Source organism: Lactuca saligna, chromosome 3, assembly GCF_052625555.1.
Source record: "Lactuca saligna cultivar CGN05327 chromosome 3, ASM5262555v1, whole genome shotgun sequence".
Lineage (NCBI taxonomy): Eukaryota > Viridiplantae > Streptophyta > Magnoliopsida > Asterales > Asteraceae > Lactuca > Lactuca saligna.
The window spans coordinates 22,838,130-22,849,939 of record NC_136419.1 but is presented as its reverse complement, the minus strand read 5'-3'; the positions used below and the strand labels follow the sequence as shown (position 1 = coordinate 22,849,939).

The 11,810-nt window shown below is 35.1% G+C and overlaps 2 protein-coding genes across 2 annotated transcripts; one reads left to right on the top strand and one right to left on the bottom strand.

Annotated features, from left to right (window-relative positions):
- Positions 1-733: 733 nt before the first annotated feature.
- Positions 734-3,567, bottom strand: LOC145034752 (fructan 6-exohydrolase-like). Its single transcript, XM_078983258.1, has 7 exons — positions 3,241-3,567; positions 3,086-3,094; positions 2,054-2,907; positions 1,805-1,969; positions 1,466-1,704; positions 1,299-1,389; positions 734-1,210 (listed from the first exon to the last, which is right to left on the bottom strand). Exons 1-7 carry the CDS (start codon positions 3,395-3,397, stop codon positions 1,001-1,003), a joined length of 1,725 nt encoding a protein of 574 aa, XP_078839384.1. The 5' UTR covers positions 3,398-3,567; the 3' UTR covers positions 734-1,000.
- Positions 3,568-6,155: 2,588 nt separating this feature from the next.
- Positions 6,156-7,986, top strand: LOC145035259 (uncharacterized). Its single transcript, XM_078983832.1, has 7 exons — positions 6,156-6,308; positions 6,524-6,683; positions 7,075-7,168; positions 7,261-7,388; positions 7,473-7,557; positions 7,640-7,775; positions 7,873-7,986. Exons 1-7 carry the CDS (start codon positions 6,156-6,158, stop codon positions 7,984-7,986), a joined length of 870 nt encoding a protein of 289 aa, XP_078839958.1.
- Positions 7,987-11,810: the final 3,824 nt, after the last annotated feature.

Sequence of the window (11,810 nt, the reverse complement as noted above, 5' to 3'; positions counted from 1 at the left end):
ATAACCTAACCCAGACCACTTCATCTTCAAGATTTTATCCCCCAAATCTATCGTCGACATCCCTAGTCGATCTATACACACAGAAGAAATCGTATTCCGGTAAACCCCTTCATATTCAGCATATATCGACGCATCATTCAGCTGGTCTCGTCATCTCATTGGCTCCACCATCATTGGGGCTACCATCATCATCATCATCGCCTAAAAAACCAATGGATGATGTGGAATTTGATCCCTATACCACCGCTTATTTTCTCCTAGCCGTCGTCGTAGAAGGACAGAGTTGAAGCTCGAAGTCGCCACAACAAACCCTAACTCTGATTAGGGTTTTTCCATCGTTGCGTTTGTTGAAGGTTGAAGTGAGAATGGATGGAGTAGAGTTTGTAGCCAGAAATCCCCCAACTTTGTTCGTCCGGTAGCTGTTTTGAGGATATGTATAGTCAACCAGGGTTACCCCTGAGTCATACTTCACCTTCCACATCCTCGTTTTTAATATCACTTCTCCATTCTCCATGCTCTCTGTTTTGTGTTCGGTTAAAACCATAAATCGGATCTAGCACATCCCAGATTCTATGTTAGAGACCTACAGATGGCAGAGATGAAAGTGACGACGGGTAGATGATACATGAGGAGGGTCATCGATGAAGGGGAAGTGAACATCAATGGAGGTAGGATTGATGCTTATTTTACAGTTGCACCCAGATCTCCTACTCCCAAAATGAAAAATGAAAGATGCTTCTGAAGAATTTCGTATTGAGTTCATGAATAACAAAATCAATTTAGATTTGAAAAACAAAATCAATTTCTGGAAACAGAAAAACAAAAACCAATCTCAGTTTCAAACTATGAGGATGAAGACACACACATACACACCAAATCGATATTAGATTTGATTTCAAGGAGTTCATCTGGACGTGTGTTGTAGCGACATTGAAGAGTGTATATATGTGTGTTTACCAAGAATACATCTCTCTCTCTCTCTCTCTCATCTTCTTCCACATCATTTTTCCGCATAGCTTATGGTTTCTTCAACATTAATTCGAGCTTTTCTCACACTCCATGCATTGAGCTCAGAAATCACCACAGTTTCAGTTCCATTGTTGAAGGCAAACAAGTGCGCTTCTTCTCCAATGGCCAATGTCGGGTAAACCCTAGCCGTAATGCAAGTCTTTCCCCCTCCTCCAAAGCTCTCAACAATCGAGTGATCTATCTGTTAAAACCCCACATCCAACCAAACTACATTACACCTAATGTTGAACATACACAAAACAACGAAATAAATAGGTTTAATTACGCACCAAGGTTCTGAGTGAAATTTCATCTTCTTGAGGATCTATATCCACAAATGCTCCATAACTTGTTTTGTCGATTCCATTCCTCATAGAAGACCTGAGATACATACATGTAGTTTTTGAATAGGTTAAACCTTTGTTACTATTTGAATATTTTCAACAAGAAAACTTACCGGCTTTGATCACTACACATTAACACAACAAATCGCCCCTTCTTTTGATAAACCCTAAAAAAAATTGCAGTTTGTTCGGACAAGTCGTTAGAAGCCAAAGCTAACAGCCCAATCGGCCCAATTTTGCCTTTCTTTGAAGCATCCTGTTCGCTGCAGATAAGCTGCGGGTCAACCCAACTCGGATCCATTTCTTCAGCCTCTTCCAAATTAGCCAGTTCGAACGAAATCTTCACATCAGCCTTTTCAAGTTTCCAACAATAAATTATTAACCAAAATGGAATTTAGGGTATTATGAAGAGAGAGAGAGTTTTATTTTATCATGGCTTATATATAATATACCTGAGAAGCAGTTATGCCCAGAATTTCATGTAAAGAACCACCTTCAAGCACAACCTTCGTATTTTGATAACTAACTTCATCTTCATGCAACATTTCGATTTCATCGATAGGCCATTGTATTAGCTGCTTCTGGTTTTGATCCAGCCAAACACTCCTTGGAAATGACTGCATCAAAGTTATAAACGAATTTATAATCTTATAAAAGTAAAAATGTATAAAGAATAAAATAAATCTTGGAAAATTAATTACATGAAGTCCGGACCATCCTTTTGCGATGTCATCTGCTTCAGAATCAGACTCGTTCACCCACGCCATCAAGATTCTTCGATCCTTCACAGGGTCAAAGAACGACTTTGAAGCATAATACTTTCCATAATCATACCTCAAAGTATTAAGCGTTAATTCATTTTGAGGAACATAGTTTTCTTTCGCAGGACTGTAATTCCCAATCATGTAGTAGTCTGTTGCATAATCAAATAATCCCACTTTCAACACATGCTTTACTCTTGAATTCATTACAGATGTATCGACCCCCTTCGTGCTATCAACCCACACCGGAAAGAAATCAGGGCATTCCCATATTCCGGTTCCTGGAACTGTAAGAAGTGGGGAATCGTATTTACTCCAAGTAATAAAATCATCAGATTGGTAAAGAAACGCGATTCCGGTCTTATCTTTCTGACTTCCGACAAGTATTCTCCATTTTCCGTCGTCTGCAAGCCAAGCGGTGGTGGGGTCTCTGAAGTCATCGTGTTGAATCCCTTCCGGAAGGTTTATGACTGGATTGCCGGTGTATTTGACCCATTCTTGAAGATACGGATCAGATAGGTTTTTTGGGAAGGCTAAGTTCTGGACTTGGCGGTTTTCAGAGTCGATTCCGGTGTATAACATAGCAGGAATGTTTCCGGGGAGGATTGTGGCTGAACCGGACCAGCAACTGTTGATGTCGAAAGGTTCGGTTGGGGAAATGGCGAGGTCTAGAGGGATCCAGTTTATTAGGTCATATGATATTGAATGTCCCCAATACATCTGATTCGAAAAGAGAGGACCAAATGGATTCTGTTGATAGAACATGTGGTATACTCCATTGTAGTACATTGGTCCTGGATGCATATGCATTTACCATAAGCAAAGAGTCAACGTGCTTTCCAACATAATATGTGTTCGATTGAAATTACTCAAAATCAGTAATTTGCAACAAAACTACAATGTTTTGAAACCTAATTGATGCAATAAACAGAGAACCAACGAACCAAAAGTTGAATCTCGAGAGTTACGTACCATTAGGATCTGCGCCATTGAATCATCCAGCAATCAATGGGGAGACAAGTTCACCGTCACATATGGATGGAGGCGTTATGATAGTTAGAGCACGTACAGAATGAAGGGGAAAGCTGAAGAGGAAAACGAAGTCAAAATTAAGAAGAAAGACTCACCGTTCATCCAGTTTTGGGGAGGCTGGAAGTGAAACGCCGTTCGATAAGGCTGCTCCGATGAAGAAGCAAGCCGAGATTCCGACGTACTACTGCTGGACCGAACATGATCGAAGTGAAGCACCAGAAAAATTGCGAAAAAAATGGCACTTCTCCTCATCACTAGCAAATGCTTGGTGTTTCCAGATTAAGATCGGAGATTATAACGAGATTATTCCCTCTTTTGGTCCCATTAAGTCAACATATCTTATTATTATTTTTTCTTTATAATATTTATGAGACTGATTAGTGATTATCATCGCTTATTTTACTTCAAATTGATATCATAGTAGATAATAACAAACCATTTACCTGTCAAAACTCAAAATAAATATCTGAAGGGGTGAGAATCGTATGGGTTTTAAACTCTATGAGTTTGTACAAATTTTGTCTTGATGCTTATGTCCCACCAATGATATGAAGTCATTTATTTGTCAAATGATGCCGAAAGACTTATCATCTTAGATGCACTTTTTGCAGAGAAAAACCTTATGTGTTACACCAATAACCGTTGAATCAAAATCGAATAGTGAATTAAATTGACGAAATATTAGTTACGTGATATGATTTCGTTTTGATAACACCCCTGTTCATGCCTTTGGGAATAAGCATAATATGATAATAAAGAGACATTATTGCTTATAATACCGACTACAACAGGAAGCAAGGTTCTCGACAAGGTCAAAAGAGGGGAGGGGAAGGGGTTACCACGATCGATAAAAGGCGTATGAAAGCAAAGTAAAGTGAATTATATATCAACAATTACTAATCTAGCCATTTTCTTTAATTATCTATCTCAAAATAGCCAAAAATATTCTAGAAAAGAGTAGTTCGGTCATAGTTGAGTACGGTCAACACTTGTTGATTATGGTTTTAGGGTAATGCGCTACTTTTTCGTGGCCCGACTATTTTTTTTGTGGCTCATTGACTCATAATATATAATGTATTATTTTTCAGTTTAGGTTATTTTTGCTCGTTTTTTTTAGGGATGTCAAAAAGTTACGTGGGATCCCGTTCCCGTGGGGGCCCCGTCCCGTTTGGGGGATATTTTTTTTAAAAATCGGGGGCGGGGACGGGGGCGTGGGCATGGTTAACCCCCGTTTTAATTTCGGGGGCGGGGGTAGGTAATCCCGTCCCGAAATCCCCATGAGGACCCCGTTAATAAATTACACATATACTTACATATATTAATTATATAAATATAATAAACAATAACATTATTTTGAGCTTCCAAAAATTCATCAAAAAAACATGTTTTTAAGTTGTTAGTATAATTTTTTAAAATATCATAACTTTTTTATTTTTAACATATAAAATTCAGCTATAAATAATTATTTGTTATCTAAAAAATAGCTTTTTTTAGACTAAATAACAACTATTTTTAGCCAAAAAAAAAAAGTAGTCCAAAATCAATCGGGGGCGGGGCGGGGGTAATAAAGGGGATTTGGGGGCGGGGGCGGGGGTAGGAAGGCTGAACATTCCGTGGGCGGGGGCGGGGGAACGGGGAAATTTCGGAGGCGGGGGCGGGAGTTGTTTTTTCTCAATTGACCACCCGAAAAACAATGATGTATGTCTATTTTTTTTATCGAAATTTTACCGTATTATTGATTAGGAGTACTTTTTGTATACTGGTTTAACTCTTTTTTTTTTTTTTTTAAAAAAAAACCATAGGCTTCATACAAAATATACGGTGTACAAGTCCACAATACATAGGTTTTGCAGTGTGAACTTATACACTGTAGGTTTCCTATGAACACTACGGATGTTTTTTTAAATGGTTGTAACATGTAACAAATTCTGTATATGTTATAATTCTATGATTTTTTTTTCGAAAAATTTAAAAAAAAAAAATACTGAAACCGTAGGTTTTTTGAAAACTTATGGTGTACAATCGATTAATGCACGGTTTATGCATTAAAAGGTTGTACACCGTAGGTTTTGCTAAACCTACGGGTTTTTTTTCGTTTTTTTTAAAGTTTATAAACTATAAACAATTGTATTTATCAAAATAGTTCTCAAAAAACTACTCTTCATTTAATAATAATAATAATAATAATAATAATAATAATAATAATAAACTCGTAGACTTTAACCCAGAACCGTAGGCTACGGTTTGGAAAATCGTAGTTTGTTGAAAGAAAACCGTAGGTTTTACTATAACATACGGTTTTACATGAATATATATATATATATATATCCCTTTCTAATAAATAAATAGATTGCTAATAAAACTGCAATGTATCAAAGTGTATACATGCCACATGTCACCATAATAAACTTCAACAATTCATTTACAATCATTCAATTCAAAATTCAAAATTCAAAATAGGATATAACCTATAACCAAGAATAATATCACTTATTCCAAAAAATCAGCTCCTAAATTTTAGTAAATCTTTTTTAATTTTACAAATTTACATGCGTACAACTATAGATAATACAGATACAGATACATATATATCATATCCCTAAAAATCAGTTATTGATATTCCAATTTCCCTCTTTTAAACCCCTTTAATTCCAATATTCACTACCACATATACGATTTAGCTTATTTTCCCGCTCATTCTTTGTTGTAAGTCTTGAAATTATCTAATTAATTCCAAGAAATCAGCAAATCAGTTTTAATACTCCAGAATCTCACCTGCATTCAAAAACATTCGGTTTATACTTATAAATAGAAATAGATATATAAAGAATATAAATATAAATAACTCATATCCCTGAAAATCAGCAAATAATTCATGATTACTTTATATTTATACCTATAAATTATACCTATAAATACCAGCAAATATCGATTGATGGTCATTGTTTTCTTTATTGTTGTATTCAAAACGTTTTCAGGGGCTAATTCTCTTCCACATCTCTGCATCTACATGGCTGCTGGTGATTTTACTCTCATACGAGATCTCGATGTCTTGAAGGACAGCTTCACAATGAAGCTTCGTGTTATCAGACTATGGACACTTGACAATTACTACAACAAAAATGAACTTTTCTCTATTGAACTTATTCTAATGGACGAAGAGGTATATTTCATATATTTTTTTTTTATTATTTATATATTTACTGTTTATAGTAATCTTTATTTTTTTTATTAATTGTATTTGCACCACACTTTTTCTTCATTCGGGGTAACAAAATCCAAGGTTATGTCCCTAAAGCTTACATTTACAAGTTCAAAAAACTTCTAAAAGAAGGTGAAACTTTTATCATCAAATCTCCAAATTTAGCAAAGATGCAGGAAAGAAGCTTTCAACTTACCAATCAACTACAAAAGCTTGCTTTGAATCTGGACAGTATTGTTGCTCCGTGTGATAATTTTTCGGGATCAGTAAATGGCTTTGATTTTGTTGAATATCGGGTGATTATCGATGGCACTGTTCCAGATAATATGTCATTGGGTTAGTATTTTCTATTTAATAATTTTTATATTATCTTTCAAACATGCACATATAAGACATTAACAATTAACAACTAACAATTACATATCGTTTTTATAATGACAGACCAAGACTAATCCAATATTAAAAACTGACATGTTTAACTTTATTTCAATATTGCATACCAATTAATCACCAGTAAGAATGTGTCACCTGCCACCTTTTTTTCACATGTCTGAAAATGCCCTGGTATGGCTTCTCCAAAGCCATATCATTACATTTTACTGCAATAAATAATATGGTATTTTCTAATTTACCTGTCTATTTACATATTTTAAATAAAAATATTATATTCTAACCTTCAAATAAATACTAATTTTATATGTTTATTGATATTTATGTTTATATACAGATGTTATCGGATTGGTAGTAATAGTTGGTGAAATGCATGCTCGAAATGCAGATCGAAAAAGGCATAGGATCAGAATACAAATCCAAGATGCCAAGTATGTTTTTTTATAACCTACAACTATGTTGTGTATTAAGTCTTAAATTGGAATAACATTTTTTTAAATGTAATTTCCATCTTTTTTGTTAGTGGTTTGCAATTGGATGTTAACCTATGGGGCGATTATGGTTACACATTCTTACATTATATCCAAAAGAATCCAAACAATGTCTGCATCGTCATAATCCTTCAATTTGCAAAGATTAGTGTTTGGCAATGTATAAAGTTTTTTTTATTATATTTTATATTGTAATTAGTCTTAATTATTTATTACTCATTCGATTTATATACTTTTTTTATAGATCGCCGATCCGTCAATACGTACTATAATGTATCGAAGTTCATCATCAATAGTGACATTGATGACATAAATGTTTTCAAAAAAAGGTATAATACGTTTTACTATGTTTATTTTTAATAATAAATGACATTATATCTTATAATTTCTAAATATGATGTTAATTAACAGTTTGGATCAAGACGGTCCCCATGAAAACTCAAAGAGTATGTTCACCTATATGAAATCTAATCGAAGTTCTGAAAATGATGATTTCCTGCTTAATAATGATCTGAAAACAATTGCTGACATTTTCGAGCCAGTTGAGGTAACACAAAATCTGAAAGATATTTATGGAATTATTGCATTTCGTTATTTATATTTCAATACAATTACATTCCATTTCTATCGTTTTATTCACCCAGGAAAAAAAATATGTTATTGTTGCGACAATTAAAGGAATTCTTCAAAATAAAGATTGGTATTACCCAGTAGTCATTATTAGCATCCTCAAAGAACAAACCAACCCCTTAAGGTAGCTTAGGCCACTATTGTGAATGGATAGTGGCGATTCTAGCATTTTATTTTGTTGGGGGGTATTTTTTGAACTTTTTCCAAAAATATAAATGGCTTTAAAGTAAAATTAAAATAATTTGAGTATTTATATGTAAAAAAATTTAGCCATTGGGCATGTGTCCCACTCCTTAACTTTTGCATCCCCATTGGAATGGAGATTATCATCATAATAATGTTTTTTGGTCCCACTAATGGAACCTTTGGTCTATAACCTTACTAGATGTAACACCCCGTTCCAAGTATGAAATTATTTTCGACTGTGTATGGTATTTTCCTTTAAAGGTCACGACGTTGTGAAGCCTCACCTTGGCATGGCGATGAGTTTTGGGCCGCAGGGGTTTAATGAACCACCATGACGTGGTGATTGTGTCACGATGTGGTGGTGGTTGTTGGGGAAAACCCTAAAATTTAAGGGCTAAGCCTTATTTAAAGATCCTTAACCCCTCCTAACCTCCCTCCCATCATCCTCCATCTCTCCAAATCATCCCTTGCAAACCCTAAAGCCCTTGTGTGAGTTTTTAGCCTTAAAGTGTGGGAATTTGGTGCTTGTGATCGAGATCGTTATATCAATAAAAAATAAACCAACTAACCTAAGTAGATAGAGTAAGTTGGGTCGAATCCACAAGGAGTTCGTGGTTAAACATTGTGTCAAAGTAATAAATAAAGAGAAAAGTATTACCAGCAATTGTCACGGAAAAGATTAAAGTAAAAAATTAAACAAAAACTTGGAGATTTATTAATTAAAATAAGAAAACTAGAGTACTCCCGGTTCAGTTATAGACAGTTTAGATTCACACACTTTCTTCCCTAGAATCCTAATTCAATTACTTAGATGCAGTTGGGGTTTATTAACTTGTAACACATAGTTTGGATACACAATATGTTCATTCAACTAGTTGTCTTACTCCTTTATGTCTAAATTAATTGGGAACAATTAGTGAACTAGCAATAAAATGTCTTACGACTACCTATTACCATATTAAGATTCAAAATCATAAATTGGAATAATATATGTTGATTCAATCACTTGTCTTTATTCCTAAACTAATTGAACTTGGAACAAATGATGAATTGACAATATACTATCTTAATTGTGCCATCAAACAATTCATACAACCCAATTTCACTTATCATTACCAAAGATCATCATATGAAGCATAAAATAACAATTGAAATTAATTAGAATCAAGTAATAATCAAGTGTGTTCATCCAAAAGTCTTAAACATCCCCGGAAGTAACCCTAATGATTTAACCTTCCATTAAATTCATACAAACAATAACTTTGATGAAATGATTGAAATGCATAATAGAATTCATAAACAAACTTAAAATCATCCAGCAATTGTAACCTAATGATTATCAAAATATGAAACAAATAAACCTTGGGAAGAAGTAATCGATTCTGAAAGTTACTAAAATTGATGAGAATCATCGGTTGAATGATCTTCAAATGTTGCTTGATGATAAATTGAATCGAATCTTGCCTTGAATCCATATTGAAATGGAATGGATTTGTGTTTCCAAATGTTTCCAAGGGTTTAGAAGCCTCAAAAAACGCAGGAAAAGACTCTGAAAATCGAAGGTGGGAACCCTAAAAACGAATGCATAGGTCCCTATTTATAGTGTGTGGCAGAAAATAATGAAAGTGGGTTATGTGGGATGTTGGACATCCTAGTAGACGTCTTAGACGTCATGTATAACGCCAAGGCGTTCTTTGTATGTCTTTGCATGCCTTTTGAAGTTCTAGAAATACACTAAAAATCGGCCAAAAACATCAGACGTCTTAGGGGACGTCTTAGACACGTCCTAAAACGTCCTTCCTTGAGTTTAATACTTTCCGGACACGCCGTTCCAACACGAGACGTCCCTAAAACGCCCATACGTCCTAGGGGACATCTTAGATGCCATGTAAGATGCCGTTGGGTTCCTCTCTTCCTTTCCGCTCTGAAATTCACCCAGATGTTGACTGACTGACCTGGACGTCCTAGGGGACGTCTTAGACGCCTGGAGGTGTCCTTCACCTTCCATGCAAGTTTGTTTTGGTCAAAACGGCATAACTAGCAGAAACTCTAAACATGAAAGTTGTAGAAAATATTGTCTAGTTTCCAGAACTTCTTTGGTCATGTAAATTGGAGCTCTAGATCTTGAGATATGATCAAAACATTAAAGTGTGATCAAATTTCTCAACGCCATTTTTCTTCATTCCTTTAGCAATTCGTCTCCCATGCTTGTTAGCTTCATGTTGTTCATTTTTCATGCGGGTTCCGACTACTTTAGCACTAAGTAGTTGCCTGAACATAATGTTCAACATTTTATCAAAGTAGTGACATTCTTGGACAATCACACATCAATTCAACGTAATTATGACAATTTAACACATTCATAAAATAGACTTATCAGCTTGTGAAGGAAGAATGTGGTAGAAGATCTCATTGGGAGTCCAAAGCAAAAGAAGAATCAGGAGTTTACCTTCCTCTAACATCTCAAAGAGGTATAAAGTCTTCATCTTGTTGAGTAAATGGATAGATCTATGGATTTTCCCCTTTTTCTCTATGTCTTGTTGCCTTGGGTGGTTGAACTTCATAAAGTTTGCAACTTTATAAGTCTTCAAGTCATTCGGAGCATTAGCTCTTTGTATCTAGTCTAGAGTTGAGTTTTGAGGCCATGCATGGAATCTTGGATTTTTTTGCCCTATTTTGACATAATGTAACATCCATACAATTCACAAAAAGTTTAATCCTTTTAAAATATTCAAAAACTCATAATTATTAAAAAAAAATTTTCAAAATGGTTTCATGTCAGAGTATCCCAAAATCAAAATATACAAATATAAGGAGGTGCACGATCACGCCTTCGCCTTCCCGCGATCATCAGAAGAACCTGGAATAATAATCAATAAATGTAAGCTCGAAGGCTTAGTGAGTTACTGTGACATCCCCAATTTCATGGCCAGAAAAGACCGATTTTTTTGTTTATGCTTTATAAAAATCAGAGTACTTCTTTTAATAAATATGTTGCGGAATTTGTTCCCAGAAAAACAAGATAAATACGTTATCAAAGCATTTTTGAAGAAATGTATTTTTATTCATTCTAAAACATTTGGGATGTCATCGCCAATACAAAAACATAACCATAAACAGAACTTACATTCATTATCACTAATGATTTATATCTCCTTAATCTCTCAGTGTAATGTGGCTTCGTATCGGCACCTGTGATACAGATAAGCTTGAGTGGGTCAGGTTGGGAATCCTAGTGAGCACATAGGGTTTTCAACCCACAATAATATAATTATTATGTTTAAATATCAAACAATCAACCCAATTACCCATCCTCATTATCTTCTTTAATCTTAGGGATCTACCCTAAGAATCAGCTATTTCTCGTTCAATCATTCCTAAAGAATAGGCACGAAGTCCATCGCTTTCCGAGGTTTATACAACAATCACTAAATCCATAGCTACCAAAGTTTATACAATAGGCACTAAGTCCATAGTCGTCACGGTGTGTACATTATGCACAAAGTCCATCGTCGCCACGGTTTATACAACAGGCACGAAGTCTGCATATTCACCAAGGTTTAGGCACCAAGTCTGCATGGTCTCCAGGGTTTAGGCACTAAGTCTGCATAGTCACTAGGGTTTAGGCACTAAGTTTGCATAGTTGCCAGGGTTTAGGCACCAAGTCTGCATAGTCGCCAGGGTTTAGGCACCAAGTCTGCATAGTCGCCAGGGTTTAGGCACCAAGTTTGCATAGTCGCCAGGGTTCTTAAATTACAACTGGTGA

What these genes read in the sequence shown, in the direction of transcription:
- LOC145034752 (XM_078983258.1), bottom strand. Translation starts at nt 3,397, where the DNA reads ATGAGGAGAAGTGCCATTTTTTTCGCAATTTTTCTGGTGCTTCACTTC. An exon ending in AAGGATGGTCCGGACTTCAT is followed by an intron (nt 1,970 to 2,053) that starts GTAATTAATTTT and finishes ACTTTGATGCAG; the next exon opens with TCATTTCCAAGGAGTGTTTG. An exon ending in ATGTGTAGTGATCAAAGCCG is followed by an intron (nt 1,390 to 1,465) that starts GTAAGTTTTCTT and finishes TATGTATCTCAG; the next exon opens with GTCTTCTATGAGGAATGGAA.
- LOC145035259 (XM_078983832.1), top strand. Translation starts at nt 6,156, where the DNA reads ATGGCTGCTGGTGATTTTACTCTCATACGAGATCTCGATGTCTTGAAG. An exon ending in ATACAAATCCAAGATGCCAA is followed by an intron (nt 7,169 to 7,260) that starts GTATGTTTTTTT and finishes CTTTTTTGTTAG; the next exon opens with TGGTTTGCAATTGGATGTTA. An exon ending in ATAAATGTTTTCAAAAAAAG is followed by an intron (nt 7,558 to 7,639) that starts GTATAATACGTT and finishes GTTAATTAACAG; the next exon opens with TTTGGATCAAGACGGTCCCC.